The following is a 21,507-nucleotide window of genomic DNA, read 5'->3' as shown; positions in this document are numbered from 1 at the left end:
AGTAATTTAGTAATAATATGTGAATGTTTATGAGAATGAAAATCCTCTGAGAGAACTGAAATTGATAGAACTAGATATCATGGAAGTAGTACTACTCCTTACTACGAGTACCTAGTAGCTACTAGTTCCATGCTAAGAGACCTCTATACACGTCTAAACGCGATTCTCCGACCCGACCAGAGGTAATTAATTTGGGTGATGTAAATTGAAACAATTACTTTTTGGTGTATTTTTAATGCACTATATTTTGAATTGTCATTATCAAGACATACACAAGCCAATAAAATTAAATAGGTCACTAAAATTATGAAAATAAATAAATAAACAAGCAAAAAGGAAAACAGTTTTATGGGTCTAACAATTTATCTGTTGAAAATAGCTACCACTTAGCTATAAAAACATAACTCCACGATTTATGATTAATAGCATTGAAACAATATTAAATTGATTTATCAACTGTTAACAAACAAGTTTAAGACTTAACGAACCGATATTTTTTTAAAAAATATAATCTAAATAGTACATTTTAAAGTTAATGATTACGTTCCCGCAAAGGTGAAATGACATTCTGAACGTTTTCCTTTCCAATCTTCAGCGATTTTTTCATCATGGAAGGCGATTTTGGTTTGGCTTGAGTTTGTTCAAAATCTTTCTTCAATTTATCGATAATAGACGACTGCTTTGCTACGGTCATGGATAATTCTTCATTTTCTTGACGAAGTAGCGATAACTCTACTACGAGGGACTGTTGATCTTGGATCTATAACATTAAATGAAATCAGTGAATTATGTTTGTAATTGATTTTTCTTATCATATTTTTTATAAAAACGTTATGAAAAGAAACGACGTTTGTTATCAGCAACAGAACAAAATATACAAGTTGTTACAAAATCCTACTGCTTAAATCCTAAATACCATAGTATTTATATAGTGTCATAGGCACTAGTGTCATAGTAAAATAGACTTTCTTTAGGCACAAGGCACAACGTTGTGCCTAAGGTACTATAATAAACGCTAAACAAACGTGAATGATTCCTTACTATTCTAGGATATTATTGACGCACACGAATCCATAGATTTTTTGTTCTCGTCTTTTGTATGTAAAATTAAGACAGAGACAATCTGCTGGGGCATTGGCTTTCTGGATGAGGAACTTTTAACTAGTTTCAAGTTTAATGAAGTATAGTAATTGTACACGGGTGTGTGTGTGGGATAAGGAAGTAAGAAGTAAGGCAGGGGAGATGGTGACCTGCAGCTGGTAGCGCTGGTTGTCGTCCTCGAGACGCGCGATGTCGGCGGCGGCGCGCGCCAGCAGCGCCCGCGCGCGCTCGGCCGCCGCGGCCGCAGCTCCGGCTTGCTCCGTCGCCAGCGAACACAGCGCGCGCTTCTCCTCCACCTGGACATGTGACACATTACAAATCTAGAAAACAAAGACTGTCCAAGAGGGATTTGCAAGTAACATCCTAATAGGGCATCATAATGAAAACAAAATATGTTACCTCTTCGCGAAGCATTTCAATTTGGGATTTAGATTCCTTTTTTAACAACTCCACGTCCTCTATGAGTTCATTTTTGATTGAACCCAATTCTCTGTAGGCTTCTATCTCGACGTTCTGTAAACTTTCTATCAAGGTTACATTATGTTCCATGATTCTATTGTGTTCTTTCGCGAGTGCCGCTTTAGATTTCAAAATATTAACCAATGCTTCTTTATATTCATTACATTCCATTAATGTGTTGTTGAGAGTATTTTTATATGAGGCAAGTTCGTTTTCCAGTGTTTCTTTTGAATTGGTTAGCTCCTGAACTTTTTCCTCTAAATTTTCCAGTTCATTGTCAGACTCCCTCAGGCGCATAGTCAGCACTTGCACGATATCTCTAGTCACAGACAAGGACATTTCAAATTTATTTTTATCTTTGGTTGCTTTATCGATTTGCAAAGTCAGTTTATTGATTTCATTTTCGAAATCTATCAACTTCTTTTTTGACTCCTCTTTCAAATCTTCCATTTCCTCAGTCATAGAATTTTTCTCTTTCCTGAGTAACTCATTATCATTTTGCAATTTTTTAAACTCTCTTTGCAAAGTCAGATTTTGCTCCTCAGCTAAACTAAGGCTATATTTTAAATCTTTCTCTTCCTGTTCTAAATATTTAACTTTATTTTGTAGTTGAGCACAGTGCTCTTGCATACTTCTCGAGCGTTCCTCAAATTGTATTTCACACAGTCTCAACTTTTCATGAGTAGTTTCATTAATTTGATCGAGTTTTGCTTTCATTTCTATTTCCTTTGTTTCAATCTCCTGCTGCAACTCATTGAGAGCAGCATCCCTCTCTTTGATCAACTGAGTCTTAATGGATTCAATCATGTCATTGTATTTGCTTTTAATGTTCTCTTGATCTATTTTATTTTTGTTCATAATTGCCTGTTTTTCTTCTTCTAATTTAGACTTAAGTGTCTCCAACTCCACTTTGTACTCTCGTCGAATACTCTCATTAGCTTCCAAAGCTAAGGCATGATGACCTTTAACCATTTCCAGGCGTTGATGAGTTTCCTCAAGGTTGATCTCCGCAGTGGTAAGTTTGTCTTGCAGATCTTGGCACAAACTATCTCTAATGGCGATGACTTCTTCAAGAGATGACAATTCAATTTGCTTGCTGCCAACTTCTTTATCTAATTGATCACATTGTAGTTCTAAATCAAATAATTTACGCTTCATATCTTCAATAATATTTTGATTATTGCTCCTTTCAAAGTCATTTGATTGAGTAATTTCTGTCAAGGTCATCTCAGAAAGCTGGTTACCCAATTCTTCAAACTTCTTCTTGTGTGTTAAAGTTTCTTGTATTTGTTTTTGTAGATTAGCAACCTCATTTTTTAAATCATCTATTTGTCTATTGTATTCAGATATTGTATTATCTTTATTCCTGAAATAAATAAATATAAATATCTAATGAGTTTTTTGAAATGAAATATGATTTTAGTTGTTTGTACCAGCCATATAGTACATGACCATACTTTGATTGAGTTTTAACTGTAAAAATTAATATGTCCATTGTTGTGTGTGCCTTTCATTGCATATTGTAGAAAAACATTTATATCAGTATTACCTAATCTCCACCTCCTGGGCTTTTATAATTTCATCCTGTGTTTTTTCATCTTTCTTCTTGTTACATATTTTTGTAGCAGAGCACAAAGGCTTTTTGGTACTGCTGGTGATGGCTGGTGCTTTCATTTGTTTTGTGACTTTGGGCTGAAAATAATATTAAGATATTAAGGTTTACTTTCTACTAGCTGCTTCCAGGAGCTTCATTACCACGCGAATTTCGGAATAAAAAGTAGGGTACTTTATTACTAGTACTGCATTATTCCCGGTTACAGGCTACCTGTGTACAAAATTTTATTGAAATCCATTCAGTAGAATTAGTTGATTTAGTAACAAATACCCCAACACACACATATCTTAATTTTTCATTTATAATAGTTTTATAGGATGTAATATAATATGTCCATCTGTTTCAGTGAGGTTTGGCAATTTCATCCCATTTTCTCGTTTGTACCTACATTACTCCGATATGAGGATATTGTCTTATGCTGAGATTGTTTATGTGATACTAACCGTTACCATGACCAGCGACTTTATGCTGAGCACTGAACTGCATTGGGATTGGGTTTCTGCATCTTTTGAATTGGTAGACAAAGGCTGTTTAGATTTTTGAAGTGGAACTGGAGTTTTGATTGCCTTTTGTTTCTCTTTATCTAATTTCTTCACTTCTTTGGAACAGTTGCTCTTAATAGGAACTGGAATTATTAAAACCATCAATAAAATAAGTATATGTACACCATTTTACACATCGTGTATACACAACGAAGAAATTCATGGGTACCCATAGGAACCTATATGAGTTATTTTATATTAATATTTTAGCTTTGTATGTTGCATTCACTCACCAGGAATTTCGAAACGCTTCGCCTTAGAAAACATTGTGGAATAATATAATTTTATAAAACAACACAAATAGAATTTAATAAAATTGCGCGCGAAATTAACTTGGTAGATACGACCAATGGTGTCGTACGTACTAAACTAAATAATTGTTGTTGATTGATTGTTGTAAACTGAATACACTTTTTTCTGAATGGATGATTAAATAACGGCCGCGCAACCGTTATTACGTTTCGTTTCGCTTAACTTTATCATAACATTTAGAGATTAGTGAAAGTAATGTTTTTAAAGTATTAACACCCGTGATTAACACAGACTGTATATAATAATTAAATAAAAAATATAACAAAAAAGACATCTTTTTTCATACATACCCACAAAAAAATATTGCAAGCAATACTAGACAGGCTCATTTTGGTGCCAAAGATGGATGTAATTTTGACCAAAGGTGGCCTTACTTAATGACCATTTGGAATAATTTGGTATGAAAAGAACAATTTTCTTAGGATAGGATTTTAGATGACCCTTTATTTATAATTAGGTATATATGTTAACTGAAAATAGCGGCCCAAAGCCCCGAGGGTTTCCGTATGCTGACCTCCAAACTTCATTTCGAAAATGGCACACCATGATGATGATATATGTTACGGGTACGGCAAACCCCGAAGTGCGGCTAGACCTAGGTTTAGCCGATCTGTTGGATCTAGGATTAGCTTTAATATGGCCTTAATCCTAGGCCCAATTAAGACTGGCGAAATAGGGCATATTACGCAAAGTTTAGCGCAGATGGCGCTACTGGTACAACTAAGGTACACAAACATTGCCAATGGAGGCAAAAAGCGCCAATTTTCAATATTGTTGCAGATTTACGAATTTTTTTTTCTTCTGTATTATACATAATTTTCATGCAAAAAAAAAGACATGAAATGTAACTCGATAATTGGTCCAAAAGAAGTCTATTGTTTTAATAACGATTACACACTGTATGAAAGAAAATTAAAGCATTGACGACCTCGGTGGCGCAGTGGTGAGGTCCTTGCCACTGAACCGAGAGGTCCCGGGTTCGATCCCCGGTCGGGTCATGATGGAAAATGATCTTTTTCTGATTGGCCCGGGTCTTGGATGTTTATTTATATATGTATTTATTATAAAATATAGTATCGTTGAGTTACTTAGTATCCCATAATACAAGTCTCGAACTTACTTTGGGGCTAGCTCAATCTGTGTGATTTGTCCTAATATATTTATTTATTATTATTTTCACATGTAAGAACTAGGGGTCTATGCCGAAAAGTATCCCAGCTCAGCTTTGTGCCGTGACTACTGGTACCTACATAAGAACAAGAATAATTAAGAATACTTGTATGACACATCTATGATCCACAAGTATATTAAATAAAAATAAAATGAAATAGGTAGAATTAATTAATTTATTTAAATCTTATTACATAGAAGGAGGTGGCGGGGGTACCGGCAGCAAGGGCGGCGGCGGCGGCACACCCAGCATCGGCGCACCCGGTGGTGGCGGTAGCCGCATGCCGTGGCTTTCCCAAATCTTGGGAGGGGGTGGGGGCATACGTAATGCTTCCATTTTAAATGCAAATTGCAAAAAGAATTGTTTTGTATCTTTATTCCAATGGGTCCAGAATTTCGAATCATGCTTTTCCACCTCTCTACTTGGCACTTTAAATGCAATAGTCTCATAGGGCTCTGCTGCAAACAGCAGATATTGCCATCTGCGGTCAGGTGGTTCAATTTTCTGCTCATAAGCTGACATGAAACGATGCCTAGGCTGCACTCCTTCAGCAATTTCTGTAAATATATTGTAATAGTTGGTAAAACATTTTGAATAGTAAAAAAATAATGAAGGAAACTTGTAATCTAATTGATAGGAGGTACGAAAACACATTGACAAATGTGACAAAGCAAATTGTGGTAAAATAATGATGTCTATTATCTCACCCGGATAATCAACTTGAAATAGCAAGCTTTGCTGTCCATTTTCGGGATCCTTTTGTTTAGTAACCCTGTATCCAGGACGCCCAATTTTAACAAACTTCTTGGGTTCAATCCTAGGTTTCTCTGGAGCAAGTAATTGAGGAGCTTCTTTGGCCTCCTTAGCAGCTCTTCGGGCTAAATTGGCTTGATGCTTTTTACCCTGAGTGTGAGCTAAATAGCTTCCTTCATTGTTGTGTAGGGTTAAACATAGTTTGCATTCATAGGAACCTGAAAATTTTAAAATATATTTTGTAGTTAGGTAAAGGTATAATACTTTTATGCATTTCCTCAACTATTTGACATGTACTATAACAGTCGACATCAAATTAAATTTCTTTTAACTTGGAGCGTGCACAAATGGTTAACCTTTTAGCGCTCGGAGTTAAAAGGTTAATTTGAATATAAGGCATAGAATGTAATCTAGAGATGGGTACGAAATATTCGGCCTAATAAAAATGTTACATGTTTTTTATGTCTTGGATCTGATAGACCCTGAATAAGCAATTTCAACAGAGAATGACAACAACTAAGCACATAATACGCCAGTAAAACAAGTGCCTATTAAGATTTTACAAACACAGTGAGAACTAGAACCATCTAAACTGATAAACAGTAAATAAAAGATAAAAACGAACCTAAATGATTTTTCATAAAATAAGGATCTTTATTCAAATCAATAGTCTCCAAAGCGAGTTGCCGAAGCCGTTCGCGACGATCTCTGTTGCTTTCCGACCATGATGCAACTCCGCCTCCTCCTGTTTTTCCACCGGGTCGGTTTTGGAAATCCATTATTACTTTTAATTGTTAACTATTAACACACTATAAAATCACTAAATGGTGAAAATATTCATTTAGAATACAATGCAACCAACACACACACAAGCTCCAAACTAGTCCAACCGAACCTTTGTCTGACTGTCAATGTCAAGAAAGCCAATCAATCAAGCGAGGGCCGTATGGCCATACAAAAAAATGTATGCATCGTTGAACGGTGGTAAGACCCTGGGTAGCGAATGGCGAACGGCTTGGTTGGTCATAACCTTAAAGAATAGAACATAACACCCAAGCCAACATTTTGTTTTATAAAATACCTACCTATTGGGGTAACCGAATTATCGATTACAATATCTATTGACTGAATATTATTAGTTCCTAGCAGCGCCCCGGGGTTTTGCTAAGAATTTTGGGATAAAAAGTCCCCTATGTGTACGGCTAGTAGTTGCCATAGACTGTATAAGGGGCAAATGTCTTCCGTTAATATTCTATGCATTATTGTTTTATTATTTGGCCTATTAGAGAATAATCAACACTTTCAGTAGACTTTAATTTTTTAAAATAATTAATATTGTCGATAGCTTTTCGATAGCCTATCGATTGTTTAAAAGCAATCGATAGTTTTGCGTAAAATCGTTAGCATTGCTTTACAATATTATTTGTCACTATCGATTGTGCAAAGCTATCTATAGTATATCTAGTATTGCAAATAAACACTATCGATAGTTTATCAGAGTATTGTAATTTACCAATAGTATTACTCCAAAATGGCTATCGACAGGCCTATAGATAGATAGAGTAATATATTTTTCGATTGAAATTTATCAGTTCAGGAAAACAAGACTTTCATGAGAAGTAAAAATATATTGTTATCCTTTATGAAAAAGAGGATAAGATAAAGCTTTATTAACTAGGAACTTCACCAAACAACAATGTACTTATTTCACACTGGCAAGATGTCATTTCGTGCAATAAATTATTAAATAAATAAAGTATCGATAATCTATTGATAAACACATCAATCTATCACACAAAAAAAATTGATTTGTGCGTCCACTTGTGTTGCCACTGTGTACTTAGGTATCTCTATTTATCAGTGAAAATCATGAAAATGTTTGATGGGAATCACAACTTTATGAATAATTGTCAAAGTGACAAATGACAGTTTGCATCTGACAGATGACAGTTTGCATTCGCATGTGTCACATGAGTTGTCAAATACGGCACGAATTCTTTTCTATTGTCAGAGTAGCGCTAAGGTATTTATCTTGAACAAAAATCCATTTTTATTATTGTAATCTTTGTGCCATGATAATATTTTGATACTGTTGATTGTTTTTTGCGCAGCAGTGGGCCTTGTCAATTTACTATTTCTGATATTCAGTGAAAATAAGTGTTGTTATGTATGTATGTATCTCAATACAAGTTACTTGTTTTACAGCTAAGGCTTCAAGATGTTGATGCCAAAACAGAATCGTGTCTCTATTTATGAGTACCTCTTCAAAGAGGGAGTCATGGTAGCAAAGAAGGACTATCATGCACCAAAGCATCCTGATCTTGAGAAGATCCCTAACCTACAAGTGATTAAAGCTATGCAGTCTCTTAAATCGAGAGGTTATGTCAAAGAACAGTTTGCATGGAGGCATTTTTACTGGTAAATACAACCTGGAATTTTAGTATTAGACTATTATGCTATAAAATTTTATAGATCTATTTGGTTTGATAACTTAGGGCTTACTTTGGAGGAACACAAACATAATTGTTTCTGTATCAGTTTTAAGCCAATGTAGATGTATTATTTATCACTGTATTCAGCTCTCTAAGAAGTTTTTAAATATGTAGTGGTTTCTACTGAGAAACTCGTACATATTTAAAGAGCATTGGCTCTTTTAGTTAAATCAATGTCAAATAAGCGTAATAAATGCCTGTGCCAGGAGTACACTGCTGTTCTATTACACATTATAGTTGTACATAGAGGGGAACTAAAGGATAAAAAGCCTTAACTACTGAGAGGCGATCAGAATTCCCATAGTGGGTTCGATGTCTGGAAGGTGGCCAGACATACAACCACCAATCAAAAATGTTCAAGTCAGATTTTTCAAATGAACACTGGGTTTCGAAGGGTCACATTGTGAATGTAAATCTAAATATGTTTGTATAAGTTATAAATTTCTTTTCATAATAATAATTCATCTTTATTACATTTTTACCAATTATGAGCTAAACCTGTTATTGATACCTGTTGTATGTTTAATGCAAGTTTTGATGTGGTTTTAGTTGACATGTCCTTTATAGTTGGATTTTTTCTCACTAATGATGTTAAAGATTTCTCCATGTATTTTAAAAATTTTCCGACACTGATTAACTTAGTTATTGGAAAATAATAATAGTCAATTACATATTTTTCAGGTACCTAACAAATGAGGGCATCGAGTACCTACGAATCTTCCTCCACCTGCCTCCCGAAATTGTGCCCGCTACTCTGAAACGCTCGGTGCGGACAGAGACAGTGCGGCGTGGAGCAGTGGGTCGCCCAGACGCGCCTGCGCGCTCGGCCGAAGACCGATCTGCATACCGTCGCGCACCCACAGCTCCTGGTGGCGCCCCACACGACAAGAAGGCTGATGTTGGTCCTGGTTCAGCTGGTGTTGAATTTGTATGTATACCTACATACAGTGGTCAATTTTTATTTAGTTTAATTTTTATCAAAACAGTAATTTTTTGAATGATACTACTCATCAGCAAAGAGTAAACCTAAGAAAAAAATCCTATCCAATAAGACTGGAACAACTATAATGAGAATGTTGTGACTGCACCTTCAGTCAACAATTCCAAGAACATATTAGATAAATAGAATCTTCTAAGTCTTCAATGCAAATTGATGTGTATTGTAGTATACAAATACTTGTAACAGTGGTCTTAATAATTTGACAGTATAAATCAAGTGGAGTTTATTATTAATGTTATTTAAGTGCTTATATGTTTTATTTTAATAAATGTTTGAAAAAAATATAAACTACTTAGGTATCTAATAAAATTTGACATTTTGTTGCAGAGAGGAGGTTATGGACGAGGCAACAGACCTGAACCCTAATTTTAAATAAAATTTAAATAACAAAACAGTATTGTTGTATCAATTGAAAAACCCTCCTCTCTTTCATCTGAGCGCGTTCCCACTTACTTCCCAGTAACTTTGTTAAATATCCCGGACCGGGGATCCCGCTGGGTGTAGACACATCAGCGGTAGAGCGTCGAAGGTCAGCGTCCGCTTTCCTATTTTTTCATCTCCACTTCGCACGGTCGTCGGCATTCCTGGTTGTCAGACCATTGGCACGCATATCTCATCCTTGACTATAGCGGCATAGCCAGACATTTGTTCCATATGTAATTTGGCGATCTATGCAAGACGTGGCCGACCGTACCATTGCAGACGGCACTTCTAGAATTTGTCTTTTCTGTCCCGGATCACCTTGCATTGCTCTCTTGTCTATACTATTATTATAAGAGTTTGAGGCGGGTAATCTCCACTATACCGAACCGATCTCAAAAATTATTTTACCATTAGAAATGTACATTGTCCAAGATTGCTATAACCTATTGCCTAACCTAACCTTGTAGATAATAGAATCACTTCAAGATACTTTGGTCTAGTCTATCTATACTATTATTATAAAGAGCTAAGCGTTTGTATGTTTGAGGCTAGTAATCTTCGAAACTACCGAACCGATTTCAAAAATTCTTTCACCATTAGAATGGTTTCATTATCCAAGACTGCTATATATATACTGCATAGGCCATATTTTATCTCAAAATTCCCACGGGAGCGAAGTCCCGGGCAACATGTAGTAGTATAGGTGTATAGTTATGTTTTTTAATCATTAGAAACAGACTCCCATAGTCAGATCTTATCTTTTGTTTTTTTTTTGTTATAACCCTTTCGATAAGCACTATTACGACCATAAACCAGACACTGAAGCGCTCCTCTTGAAACTGAGATCACCATTGCTACTATGTTCTCGCCTCCAGGGGCATCGGTGTAGATTAGCATGTAGCTATTCTCAATAGACCGGTATCTCCTGCCTTCACACCTTGTTTCCTGCAGGAACGCCAGGGCCACCTTACGCCTAGCGAGATATGCGCCTAGATATTCCACGTTGCGGAGCGAAGTTTCCATGTTGTCGCGTCTTTAATCGTGTCCATCCTCGTTCACTTATCGTCAAAGTTGGGCCGAGGCTCCTACGTGTGTTATTACACACGTAGGAGCCTCGGCCCAACTCTGCTAACTAATATATAAGGCATTTCGGCTATGATTTTATGACCGGCCGCCTGATTGACGTCAACCCTCTTTGGGAATGCATCATTGATACCTATCAGCTGACAAGGCATTGTGTTGTGTGACGTGACCCCTTAGTCGTCTCGCACGACATCCACGAGAAGATATGGAGTGGTCCCTAGAATAGTCTAGGGCGGAACCACACCACAATTGAAAAAACCCTCCCTTCACACAATCTCACTGCATGTTCGAGAAATACAATTTGTGAAGTACATGTATGACTGCTGTGTTACAAAATATACGTGCGGATCGGTATTCGCGCAGGCTCAGTAATTCACCTAGGTAGTACCTGCTAACACTTGAGATCTTTCTTTTCTCTGGCGTTGTTGGCCGACCAATCCGCTGTGGTACCAACTGTGTTTGGTGTTGGCAAATCAAATTGTCATTATTCAATTACAAATTCTACTTCGGGCACAGATTATATAATACTTCCTGTACTACAGGGTAACTTTACATGTGTTAAACTGTATTTTACCTGTTCGTTCAAAAATAGAAAGAGAACCGAATAATTAACAAATAAGATAATTTATTGAAACTCTCTACATTGCTACACCATAAAGATGCAATTTAGATGTTATACAGATTACATGATATAAACTTGTCAAAGTCAATGACCACAGTATACTCGCGGAGGAGGAGGTTTGGGGAACTCTCCAACGTGATCCATGTAGTACTGGTAGGCCCGGAAAGGCTTGAGCTCCCATGGCGCCTGGTCCTCAATGTGCGTCAGATTCACGCCCAAATCTTCCAGGGTAGGTAGTTTGGTAGATGTGACGTCTGATGTTGATTCCTGAAAAAAATAATTTAATCATTAAAAAAATTTTATAAACTTTTACGTAATTTTAATACATTTGTGTTTGTTTGATATTCGATCTTATGAAAATAAGACCGAATATCAAACAAACACAAATTTTTGAATAAATAAATGACCAGTTTAGAAATAACATACCTTTTCAATCCCTTCCCAGTGTACGCCGCCGAAGGGATAAGCTGGTGATATCGCGTTGATCAATGCTACCTTGAGAGGGAAGAAAATCGGATCGTACTTCATGTCAAACCGTTTGTAGCCCCATTTATCGTCCTTCCGCATTAGCTTGAAGAACCAATCCACTAAGTCCGCGAGGAGATACCTCTTTGGTCTGAAAATTGTTTACCAAAGCATGAGGACAAGAAAAAGATTCTCCTAAATGTTATATACGAATTTAAAATATTACGATTCAGTGTGATCTAAGAGATAAAGGGAAATTTAGAGGAAAAGAGGAACAATTTAAGCCTTCTAGTTTGACTCACGCACTGAGGGTTCCGTACCAAAGGGTTGTGCACCCAAGAGGTTCCCATGAAGGGACTACATAGATATGGTTTTTTGTCACGCTTTAAATAATGCATCAAGATCTATCTGACGACAATAAAAGCTTGTATTAAAAATGTATGATTTGGTAAATGATAATAAGTAAGGATGAGTTGCATCTTCAAATTTGATGTTGATTTTAACTGGCGTGCCGCTGACGTTTTAATAAAATGGCGTAGGTACTTTGCGAGTTAAGTTAACGTCAAAGTGGATGGTGCAACCCACCTTAAGATATTCTTACCCTACAGCCTGGTAGATTTGACATCTAGTGTCGGGGTCTCTAATCGCGTTGACGATGCCCTGGGCCACATCAGACACAAACACTGGCTGTTTCACTGTCTCCATGCCATTCTTGTACAACGGCAAATATTGCATATTCATGCGCCAGACCTGGCCGAAAACTCTGTAACATTTGATTTATTATTAGTAGTGATGCGCCGAATAGTGATTTCACTGAATACCGAATACTATTAGGTTTAACGTTTACCGAACTGGATATTCGGCTGATTATGCTATTTCACTATTATACTGATTAACTATTATGCTATTTCATTGTGACGTCGCGTAAACGGGTTCTAACTATACGCTACGTGTTGCCCGCCACCCGCGCACATAGCGCTGTCACTTTGATTCAAAATATCGCACGAATATGTTACAAATAAAAAGCAAAGGTAATAAGCACCTTTGCTTAAAAAAATTAGAAATACTCGAATCGAATATATTCGGCATCAAACCGAATAATTCGGCCGAATACATAATAGTGGAAAAGATGGCCAGAATACCAAACGAATATTCGGTGCAATTTAATTACTAGCTTTTGTCAGTCTGTTGTGTTATAAAATTACTCTCATAATAATTCTAAGGTAAATCTTACAACACTTTCTGATTCAAACACGGTCGTGTTTTGTGCTTTGAGGCTAGCATGGAGACATAGGTCGACATGTAGACCTTGTGAGATATTTGTTGATTGTCCTAACTAATATTATAAATACGAAAGTAAGTTTGTTTGTTACCCTTCTTGAAATTTCTCTTGAATTGAATAATAGTATGAAAATATAGATATACCTTTTATTCCGTAAAAAAAATATTCCTGTGGGATTTGCAAAAAATCTGTATTCAATTACCTGAGGAATCTATCTTCGGAGCCATATATGTCAGATGCGCGTAGGATCGTAGCAGTCGGGAATTCTTCTTTTACTGCACACTCTCCCAGGTACTTGCTGATCTTGTACATGGATGGTTTTTTTAACACTAGTGGTTTGGGATGCGCAGTTCCATTCAAGTAGGACACGTGAATAAATCTTTCTACACCCATCTCTCTGCAAATCCTGTAAAAAGTAAGATATAGCAATTAAGAAATGAGAAAGTGCCTTGTTCTTTTTACAATACGATACTATACTTTTTGTAAATGAATAATGAATCAAATTAATGGGAATATTCACATAGACAACTATTCACATCGATTTGTACACCTCTCAATACAATTGGTGTGAGCTGATTGAACAGTCCTTATATCTTGTTTATAAACTAAGCTCATGAAACCCTAAGACTACACTTTTGTTGAAAACCAGTGATTGTGAGTACCAAAATTTTTATAAAATGCAATTCAGAGAAAAATAAAACGAGCACCTGGCTATTCTTCGAGGACCCTCTACATGCACATCCATGTATTTAAAGTTTTTTGTTTCATAGTCTCTCCCAATTAAATTGATGACAACATTGGAGTAGCGAACAGCTTTCGCAATAGACTCCTCATCTCGAAGATCAAAAGGAGTAAAGAGAACTTGTCCCAAGTCTCCGCAAACTTTCAGCCGCTGGGCATCATAGAAATCACATCTGTATGGCAGAATCATCTGTAAGAACAGTGAGTGTTATAAATTGTATATTTGCACAATAACAATACTACCAAATAAGTATATTTAAATTTATTAGGGCTATAATTTGTTTGACATTAAGAAGGTATTATTGTTAAAAGCTGTTATACCACTTTTACAAATTCATATCTTGACATGTCACAAATAATAAATTTACCCTAAGGCCTAAGGCCTAGTAGGCCCGTGCTAGGGTGGCCATTCGTGGCAAAAATACACTGATGTAAATATGGATGTCAGATATTGGGCTGCTTGATGCCTGCGATTGGAAAGTCAGCAAAAAATTGGTATTACATGGCCTAGAGCAGCCAAGAATGCAAATCCGCCAATGAGTCTAGATAAACACAGTGACAGCTACAGCTTCTGTTTAAAATGTCCCAAACAATTTACTGAGATTATAAAATAAAAAAATAAAGTCATATACCTGAGTGCCAATCTTGCCCAGTTTATTGCAGACATAGCGACCAACAAATCCAGTGCAGCCGAAAACGGTAGCTACGATACCATTGAAGCTGCTACGGCCGCCGGTACCGCGTTTGTACGCCGCTAAGTTGGGTCTGCCGTCAGAGCTGTATGGAGCAGACTTGATGTAAACAACTCCCATAGACCCATGTTTTGCTGTAATGTAAACATGAATAGAAATATGTATACTTCTGTAAAAATATTTTTTTTCTGAAAAATAATAAAAATTTACAAGTAAAACAATTGTTTTACATCAGAAGGATGGTAACAGTTGTTATTATGTAATTATATGAATGGTAAAATATTTATACTTCAGGTTATCTTAGCAAGTTTATACTACTTACGTAGTATTTTCGTAGCGAAATGGCCTGCTAAAGCTGTTGTAGCCATTTTAAGCCGAAAAATGTTAGAAAATGGAAAATAAAAGCTTTAATTTCCAGCCAAATCGTTCATTTGGCTGAAGTGACATACATGTCAGTTTGACATATAGTAGTATGATTGATATTGATAAATACTGACAGTTAATTTTTTTATTACTCAGCAATGAAATCTATCATTCTGTGAGTCTGTCCCTGTCCAGCTACCTGCTAGCTAGGCTGTTGATAGAAGGGAATTGAATGAGATCTTTATTACATGTCATTGTCATTTGTCAGCTATGTCTGCAGTTTGCCATGTTTGCAGTCTGTCCTCTGTCTTGCTTGTTTGCATCTTGCATTATTTGGACCTATTTGTTTTTCTAATTTTGTTGATAAAATAATTAAATTAAGTACATACTGTTTTCCGGTTATATAATGATTTTAATATGAATGTATAACCAATATACTTTTATTTAATGGTTGTTAATTTTATTAACGTGCGCTATGGATGAAAGTGAAGTCACAATTTTAACTAACAGCGATAATATTGAAGAAGTTTCTCAAGTTTTGTGTAAATTTCTGAAAACTGTAAGTATGCTTTTGGTACCTGTTATAGTCCTATTATTTACCTATTATTTTTATCTATGCGTAATAATTGTGTATTTCCTCTCACACAACAAAATGTTTGTGTGTTGACTTATTCACTCAAATCTGGGTGGTTACTGGAAATGTTGATGAAAGTTAGTGTATTGATAGAATAAGAAATAATAATATTTTTTTCAGAATGAAAATGTTTTTACTTTTCCCAATATGCATGAGAATAATAGACGTGTGATTCTGTGGACTGCATTATTTCAACATCTTCAGAAACGTTCATCAGTGGCTGTACACGCTTTGTGCTTGGCAACAATAAGAGTGCTCAGGTTATTTAAAAAATATATATGTTTTCCAATAGAGGTATACTTTTTTATGTTAAGGCAATGAGGTCTGATTTGAAATGAATTGTGTGCAGCATTTTATATAAGTTTTCCAATATTTAGGAAAAATATAATAATAATAAATTATTGAACATTTCAAACTATATGTTTTAAAGAAGATGTTTTTCTATTATGTTAAGCTATGTTAAATAATTTATAGCTATATTAAAATTAAATTAGACATTTTTAGGGTACTTACTCAAAAGCAAAAATGGAACCCTTATAAAATCACTTTGTGTGTGTTTGTCTGTCTGACTTTCACTACCAATTTACTCTTAGTTTTACTCTATGTAACATATAGAAACAGTTCATAGTTATTGAAACATTACTTACTCTAATTTGAATGTGATTTGAAATAATTTATGTATGTGTTGCTAAGTTTAATACCTAATTTCAGCCGTGATAAATCAGACTTGGAAAATTTGATTTGTGAGAAATGGATTACAGTACTCATAGAAAAAGCTGGGTTGTACAACTTGATGGATATGGAAGATGAGTCTATGGTGCCTCTGGAGATGCCTGAAAAGGATGTGGCTGTAGAGGCCCTCAAGTGTCTGTGCAACTTGGCGTTCAACAGTGAAGTAGTGCGAGCCCTCTGTGCCCACACCAACATCGCTCAAGGATTAGTGGCTCGCCTGAGAGTTTACAAAGACATCCCATTTAAAGATGAAATCATGCTTTTTGACATGAAGTTACTTTTCATACTGACTGCTTTAAGACATGATATTAAAATCAAAATAAAGGATGAATTGCATGGCATGGACTACTTGATAAGCTGTTTGAATGAACTTGTTTTAGAAGCATCTGAGAAGACAAAGGACTATCAAGCTTCAGCTAGTGGGGGAGATGTTGAAGGAGATTATTGTCTATTGCATGTAAGATGCATTTTATTGTGTGTCATTAATAGTATTGGATAAATGGGTTTGAGAGAATAAACTCCACATATACTGAACATATTTTTTGATAAATATATTTTTTTTTCATTAGTTTTGGCTTCAACTTATGATATACATACTGAACCTCTGATTTCCAGAATAGTAGTGTTCACCTTAACAACCTGTAATTAATTAAAGTAAATAAGAATTGATAACTAACTCTTGTATTTATATTTTACAGGATAATCAGCAAGCTATTGCCTGTGAGATACTGAAAGCAGAGTTTAATTTGATCATCCATTCTGGTCTTGATGAACCTTCAGATGAAGCAGAGGAAGCCATGTATTTGAAGCTTATACCAGTTCTCACGAGTTTGCTAAATGTCCGTACATCTGATGAGGTCAAACTTGTTGAACTGCATAGTAACATTGCTAATTTGTTAACTAGGTATGTATTTACCTATAGGTTATGTCGTAATTTTTCATTACTATCATTATGACTCATTTTGATATGGAATTCCGATTTAGTTACATTTAAATTATGATCTATTTTGTTAATACTCATATGCAATTGAAACCCCTTTACTGTTTTCTTTTATGAATAATGGTAATATATTTTAAAATATTTCAGTGTGCCACCAAATTTTTACCCGTATCTTACTCCAGAGTTGACTGCAAATGAAACTGCAGCTAATGTGTATGATGGGAGAAATATGGATGCTCTACAATCTCTCGTGCAATTACTACATTATAAATTATCGAACACAACGGTAATATATTGAGCTACTGAAATTAAGTTTGAAGGAATTTTCAACATTCTCATTGCATTGATAGAAAGACAACAGTATGATGTTTTATATTAAACAGTTTTTTTTTTACAAAAAATAATGTTTTAATCCAATAATTTGTCATCATGCATTATCAGGCAAATTGAATATGTATACAAAATTTCAGCTCCATCAGATATCTCATACAAAATTGTGTTGCATGGATTCATCGAAACAAACTTGCACTGCAAATGAAATAAAAACTTATAAAAATTACACCTAATAGCTAGAGTGTCAAGTTTAGAAAACATTTCAGAACACCAAAAACCAGTATGAGAATTTGTCCCCAATATTGACGGTGCTGGTGAAAAGCGCTCGCGGCTCGCGGTCGCAGCGCAAGTACTTGCGGCAGTCGGTGCTGCCGCCGCTGCGGGACGTGTCCCGCCCGCCCGAGAAGGGGACCACGCTCCGCAACCAGCTGTGCCGGCTGCTGACCACGCCCGTCACCTCTGTCAGGGACCTGGTCGCTGAATTCTTGTTCGTGCTGTGTAAAGAGAAGGGTGAGTTATGGTCTAACAACTAGGGATGCCGACGACCGTACGAAGTGGAGGCGAAAAAGTAGGAAAGCCGACTGGGTTCCGAAGCTCAACGGCTGAGGAAGAACCCGGAATAAAATATGAGAGAAAGAAGGGTGAGTTATGTCAGCTATTTTGTGAACTTGGCTTTATTTTTGTAGTGGTTTAAAGTGTCGTCTAGTAAGGAGAGTATAACGAGTACGCGAATTGTATCGCAAACGCGTACGCTCTGCGCATTTGGTCTATTAGGGTCTGTGTGCGAACGGTCTTAACCGAAAGATTCCCTATTAGTTAAAGTTCTGCTAAGAAAAGTACAAAAGTTATTAAGTCTGAGTAAAAAGGGATTCTTGAGAAACACAGATCATCATCTATACATATAATAAAATCATAATATAATACAATTGATTAATAATGAAAGAATATGGCAGACAAAAATGTTATATATACGATTCAAAACCCTTTATTGCACATATACAGTGAATCTATTTGAAATATAAATTGTTATAGTGGGCCGTATGGTGAAGTACACGGGCTTCGGCAACGCGGCGGGCCACTTGGCGCAGAAGGGGCTGCTGGGCGGCGGCCGCGGGGCTTCGTACTCGTCCAGCAGCGACGACTCCGACACCGAGGAGTACCTGCAGGCGCAGCCCCACATAGACCCCGTGGTGGGCTGCACTAGGCCACCAAGAGTCAACCCCTTTGAGGGAATGACTGAAGAACAGGTATCTTGCAGCTAAAAATAGGGAAACGCTTTGGTTTTTAGCCATTTCAACTTCGATGTTGATTAACTAGCGATCGCGTCTACCTGTCTGTTTGTGTGTATGTGATAAACTCAAAAACTACATTTTTGTACGGTTTTCATCAATAGATTGTGTGATTCCTGAGGAAGGTTTAGATGTATAACTATTATGGTTTAAACTGAACGAAGCCGGGACGGGCCGTTAATTGAATATAAAACGTAATAATAAAGGCTCACTAACCACAAATCTTATATTGTTAAGTAATTATATCATTGCTACATGGCAAAGTCGTGGTTAGCGGTCGGCAGGTTGATATGAAAAATAACAGATTAAATCGGGTCTTATTATACATGTATAAATCATGTAGCTGAAGTATCGTGAGACGTTGCCTTCTGTAACTATAGATCTCGAAAAAAGATTCACGTTAAGTGCCATTAATATAGTACACGTCGTTTTGTGCACAAATTGTAAAAGGGAAACAGCTGCACTGGTCCCTGATATAGAATAGTGTTTTACAAGACTATTAATGAAGATATGACTATTAATGATATAGAAATAGTAGTGTGGAAACAGAATTTAAAAAATAATTACGTTTCACAGAAGGAGTACGAGGCAATGAAGCTGGTGAATTTGTTCGACAAAATGGTGTCGGAGGGCGTCGTGAAGCCGGCGCGAGTGGGCCCCGACGGCCGCCCGCAGCCCGTCGACCACGTGCTGGAGCTCCGGGACCAACCCCCCAACAGACCGCAATCATAGACAACCAACATCTATCGCGTCAAGATTTGAAACTGTTTGAAATTAGAATTGTCAGAGATTCGGCCAGTATCAGTATCAATATCAGTGAGTAAAGAAAATCGCTAAGTCAAAATTAGTGTAGACAAAATTTAGATTCTTTTTTCAAATACCTACCATAGTTGTAGTTTTTATTAGATGATGGAGGGTAAAAGTATGTCTATGTCTCCGACATAGACACGCCTACTAAAATAATGTACGGTATTTCCACAGATATAAAAACATTGGTATTTCACATTTTCTTCCAGAATTGTGATCACTTTGTGTGCAGTATTGGATAAATAATTACATTGAATTTTCTGAGCGAGATAGGTTTGACCTGAACCTGATAGAACCTGAAAGGTTTTGTGCGTTTTTATTATGTATGTAATATAACAATTTTATAATAATTACACGTCCCGCTTTTTTCTATAAGTACTATATACTGAAAACAGTGGTTTATATAGCAATAATTCAAAAACTAATTCCAATCTTGTGAAGCGCGCCTATGTTGAAGCCGTTTAAATTATACATAACGTAAGTTTTTATATTATTGAGTACAATGCTAGTAAGTGAGATTTTATCTGTTATTATTTATTAAATAAAATCGAGTTAAATAGAATCTGTACCGCTATTTTTAAATCTTACTCCAGTTATTATTTATTACTACTATTATTATATAAATAAGTACAACTATGAATATCACGAATTACGTAATATGAGTAAACGTCGTTAATCCATCTTATAAAAATAAGAAAATTCCTAGTCATATTGATAGTAATATTCTTGAAGAAATAATGGTTTGAAAAATCTGAGTTTTTTACTATTAATTGTTATTGTAATGAAAGGTAATGTCTTCTTAGAATCACGTCGTGAGTACATACATGAAAAATAGAATCACGTCGTGAGTACATACATAAAAAATGTTTGATTATATGCCCACATTATTACTATTTATTTTGTATCTACCTACCAATACCAATTTGGGTGTTCAATGTTCGCCTCGCCTGCAATTTGATTTTTCATGAATACAAATAATCATATATATTATTTACATATAAGTTCATCAACTTTATTATCAATTTCATACAATAAATATATTAAGTCAATTGTGCTGTTTTATAACTTTTCCCATTTCCTTTGATCCTTCTTCTTATAAAGAAAATACCGGAGTAAGACATTGGATCACCATTTCATACAGTACCATTAGTGATTTAGCGGGTTTCACACGATATCTTATTATTATCACGATGAAGCTGGTTTGCGGTCGACTACGGCGCATAAGTTAACTTTTTTCGAAGCTTGATTTGAAATGTGACTACAGTCAACTGCACCAATAATTGCAAACTAGCCCTTATTAAAACAAATCAAATAAAAAATAAAATAATAAAAAAACAAATCATTTATTCAGAAATCGGGCCTTCACAGGCACTTTTTAACATCATATTCTAAATTAAATAATATTTACCAATGCTAAAAAAACTACTAGAATTTCAGAACGACCACTATGCTAAGAAATGCCGAAAAATACTCATTTAAACACTGTTAGTCCCTATCATGCCAGAAGGGCTTACCATTTTTTAAAATATAAATAATGCAGGGTAATTTGACATGCAGCAGCCTTACGTGACCGCATTGTCTCGATCACAAGCTACAGGCATCTCTTGACTCAAGATCCTAGTTGTTACATTACGCTGTCACAAGGCTTTGCCCAAA

At 35.9% G+C, this 21,507-nt stretch overlaps 6 protein-coding genes across 6 annotated transcripts in view; 2 read left to right on the top strand and 4 right to left on the bottom strand.

The window, feature by feature from the left end:
• The window catches only part of LOC128669119 (neurogenic protein mastermind-like), a 120,890-nt gene that overhangs the window by 42,021 nt on the left and 57,362 nt on the right, over positions 1-21,507 (bottom strand). The window lies entirely within an intron of this gene.
• Positions 280-4,245, bottom strand: LOC128669117 (putative leucine-rich repeat-containing protein DDB_G0290503). The gene is made up of 6 exons (XM_053743626.2): positions 3,951-4,245; positions 3,619-3,800; positions 3,110-3,252; positions 1,501-2,926; positions 1,251-1,397; positions 280-760 (listed from the first exon to the last, which is right to left on the bottom strand). Exons 1-6 carry the CDS (start codon positions 3,982-3,984, stop codon positions 533-535), a joined length of 2,160 nt encoding a protein of 719 aa, XP_053599601.1. The 5' UTR covers positions 3,985-4,245; the 3' UTR covers positions 280-532.
• Positions 5,358-6,873, bottom strand: Sf3a2 (Splicing factor 3a subunit 2). The gene is made up of 3 exons (XM_053743638.2): positions 6,579-6,873; positions 5,908-6,171; positions 5,358-5,757 (listed from the first exon to the last, which is right to left on the bottom strand). The coding sequence occupies exons 1-3, from the start codon at positions 6,730-6,732 to the stop codon at positions 5,390-5,392; spliced, it is 786 nt and encodes a 261-aa protein (XP_053599613.1). The 5' UTR covers positions 6,733-6,873; the 3' UTR covers positions 5,358-5,389.
• On the top strand, positions 7,886-9,840 carry LOC128669127 (small ribosomal subunit protein eS10). The gene is made up of 4 exons (XM_053743639.2): positions 7,886-7,976; positions 8,159-8,371; positions 9,127-9,373; positions 9,773-9,840. The coding sequence occupies exons 2-4, from the start codon at positions 8,172-8,174 to the stop codon at positions 9,809-9,811; spliced, it is 486 nt and encodes a 161-aa protein (XP_053599614.1). The 5' UTR covers positions 7,886-7,976; positions 8,159-8,171; the 3' UTR covers positions 9,812-9,840.
• ND-39 (NADH dehydrogenase (ubiquinone) 39 kDa subunit) lies at positions 11,557-15,225 on the bottom strand. The gene is made up of 7 exons (XM_053743632.2): positions 15,076-15,225; positions 14,694-14,887; positions 14,028-14,251; positions 13,523-13,726; positions 12,640-12,801; positions 12,000-12,189; positions 11,557-11,840 (listed from the first exon to the last, which is right to left on the bottom strand). Exons 1-7 carry the CDS (start codon positions 15,119-15,121, stop codon positions 11,658-11,660), a joined length of 1,203 nt encoding a protein of 400 aa, XP_053599607.1. The 5' UTR covers positions 15,122-15,225; the 3' UTR covers positions 11,557-11,657.
• Positions 15,300-20,900, top strand: ric8a. The gene is made up of 8 exons (XM_053743631.2): positions 15,300-15,675; positions 15,871-16,010; positions 16,462-16,939; positions 17,181-17,386; positions 17,570-17,708; positions 18,022-18,265; positions 18,788-19,002; positions 19,621-20,900. The coding sequence occupies exons 1-8, from the start codon at positions 15,592-15,594 to the stop codon at positions 19,774-19,776; spliced, it is 1,662 nt and encodes a 553-aa protein (XP_053599606.1). The 5' UTR covers positions 15,300-15,591; the 3' UTR covers positions 19,777-20,900.

This window comes from Plodia interpunctella, chromosome 4 (genome assembly GCF_027563975.2).
Source record: "Plodia interpunctella isolate USDA-ARS_2022_Savannah chromosome 4, ilPloInte3.2, whole genome shotgun sequence".
In the NCBI taxonomy this organism is placed as follows: domain Eukaryota; kingdom Metazoa; phylum Arthropoda; class Insecta; order Lepidoptera; family Pyralidae; genus Plodia; species Plodia interpunctella.
Note: the sequence above shows the minus strand (reverse complement) of the source record. Positions and strands in the feature narration are given on the sequence as shown.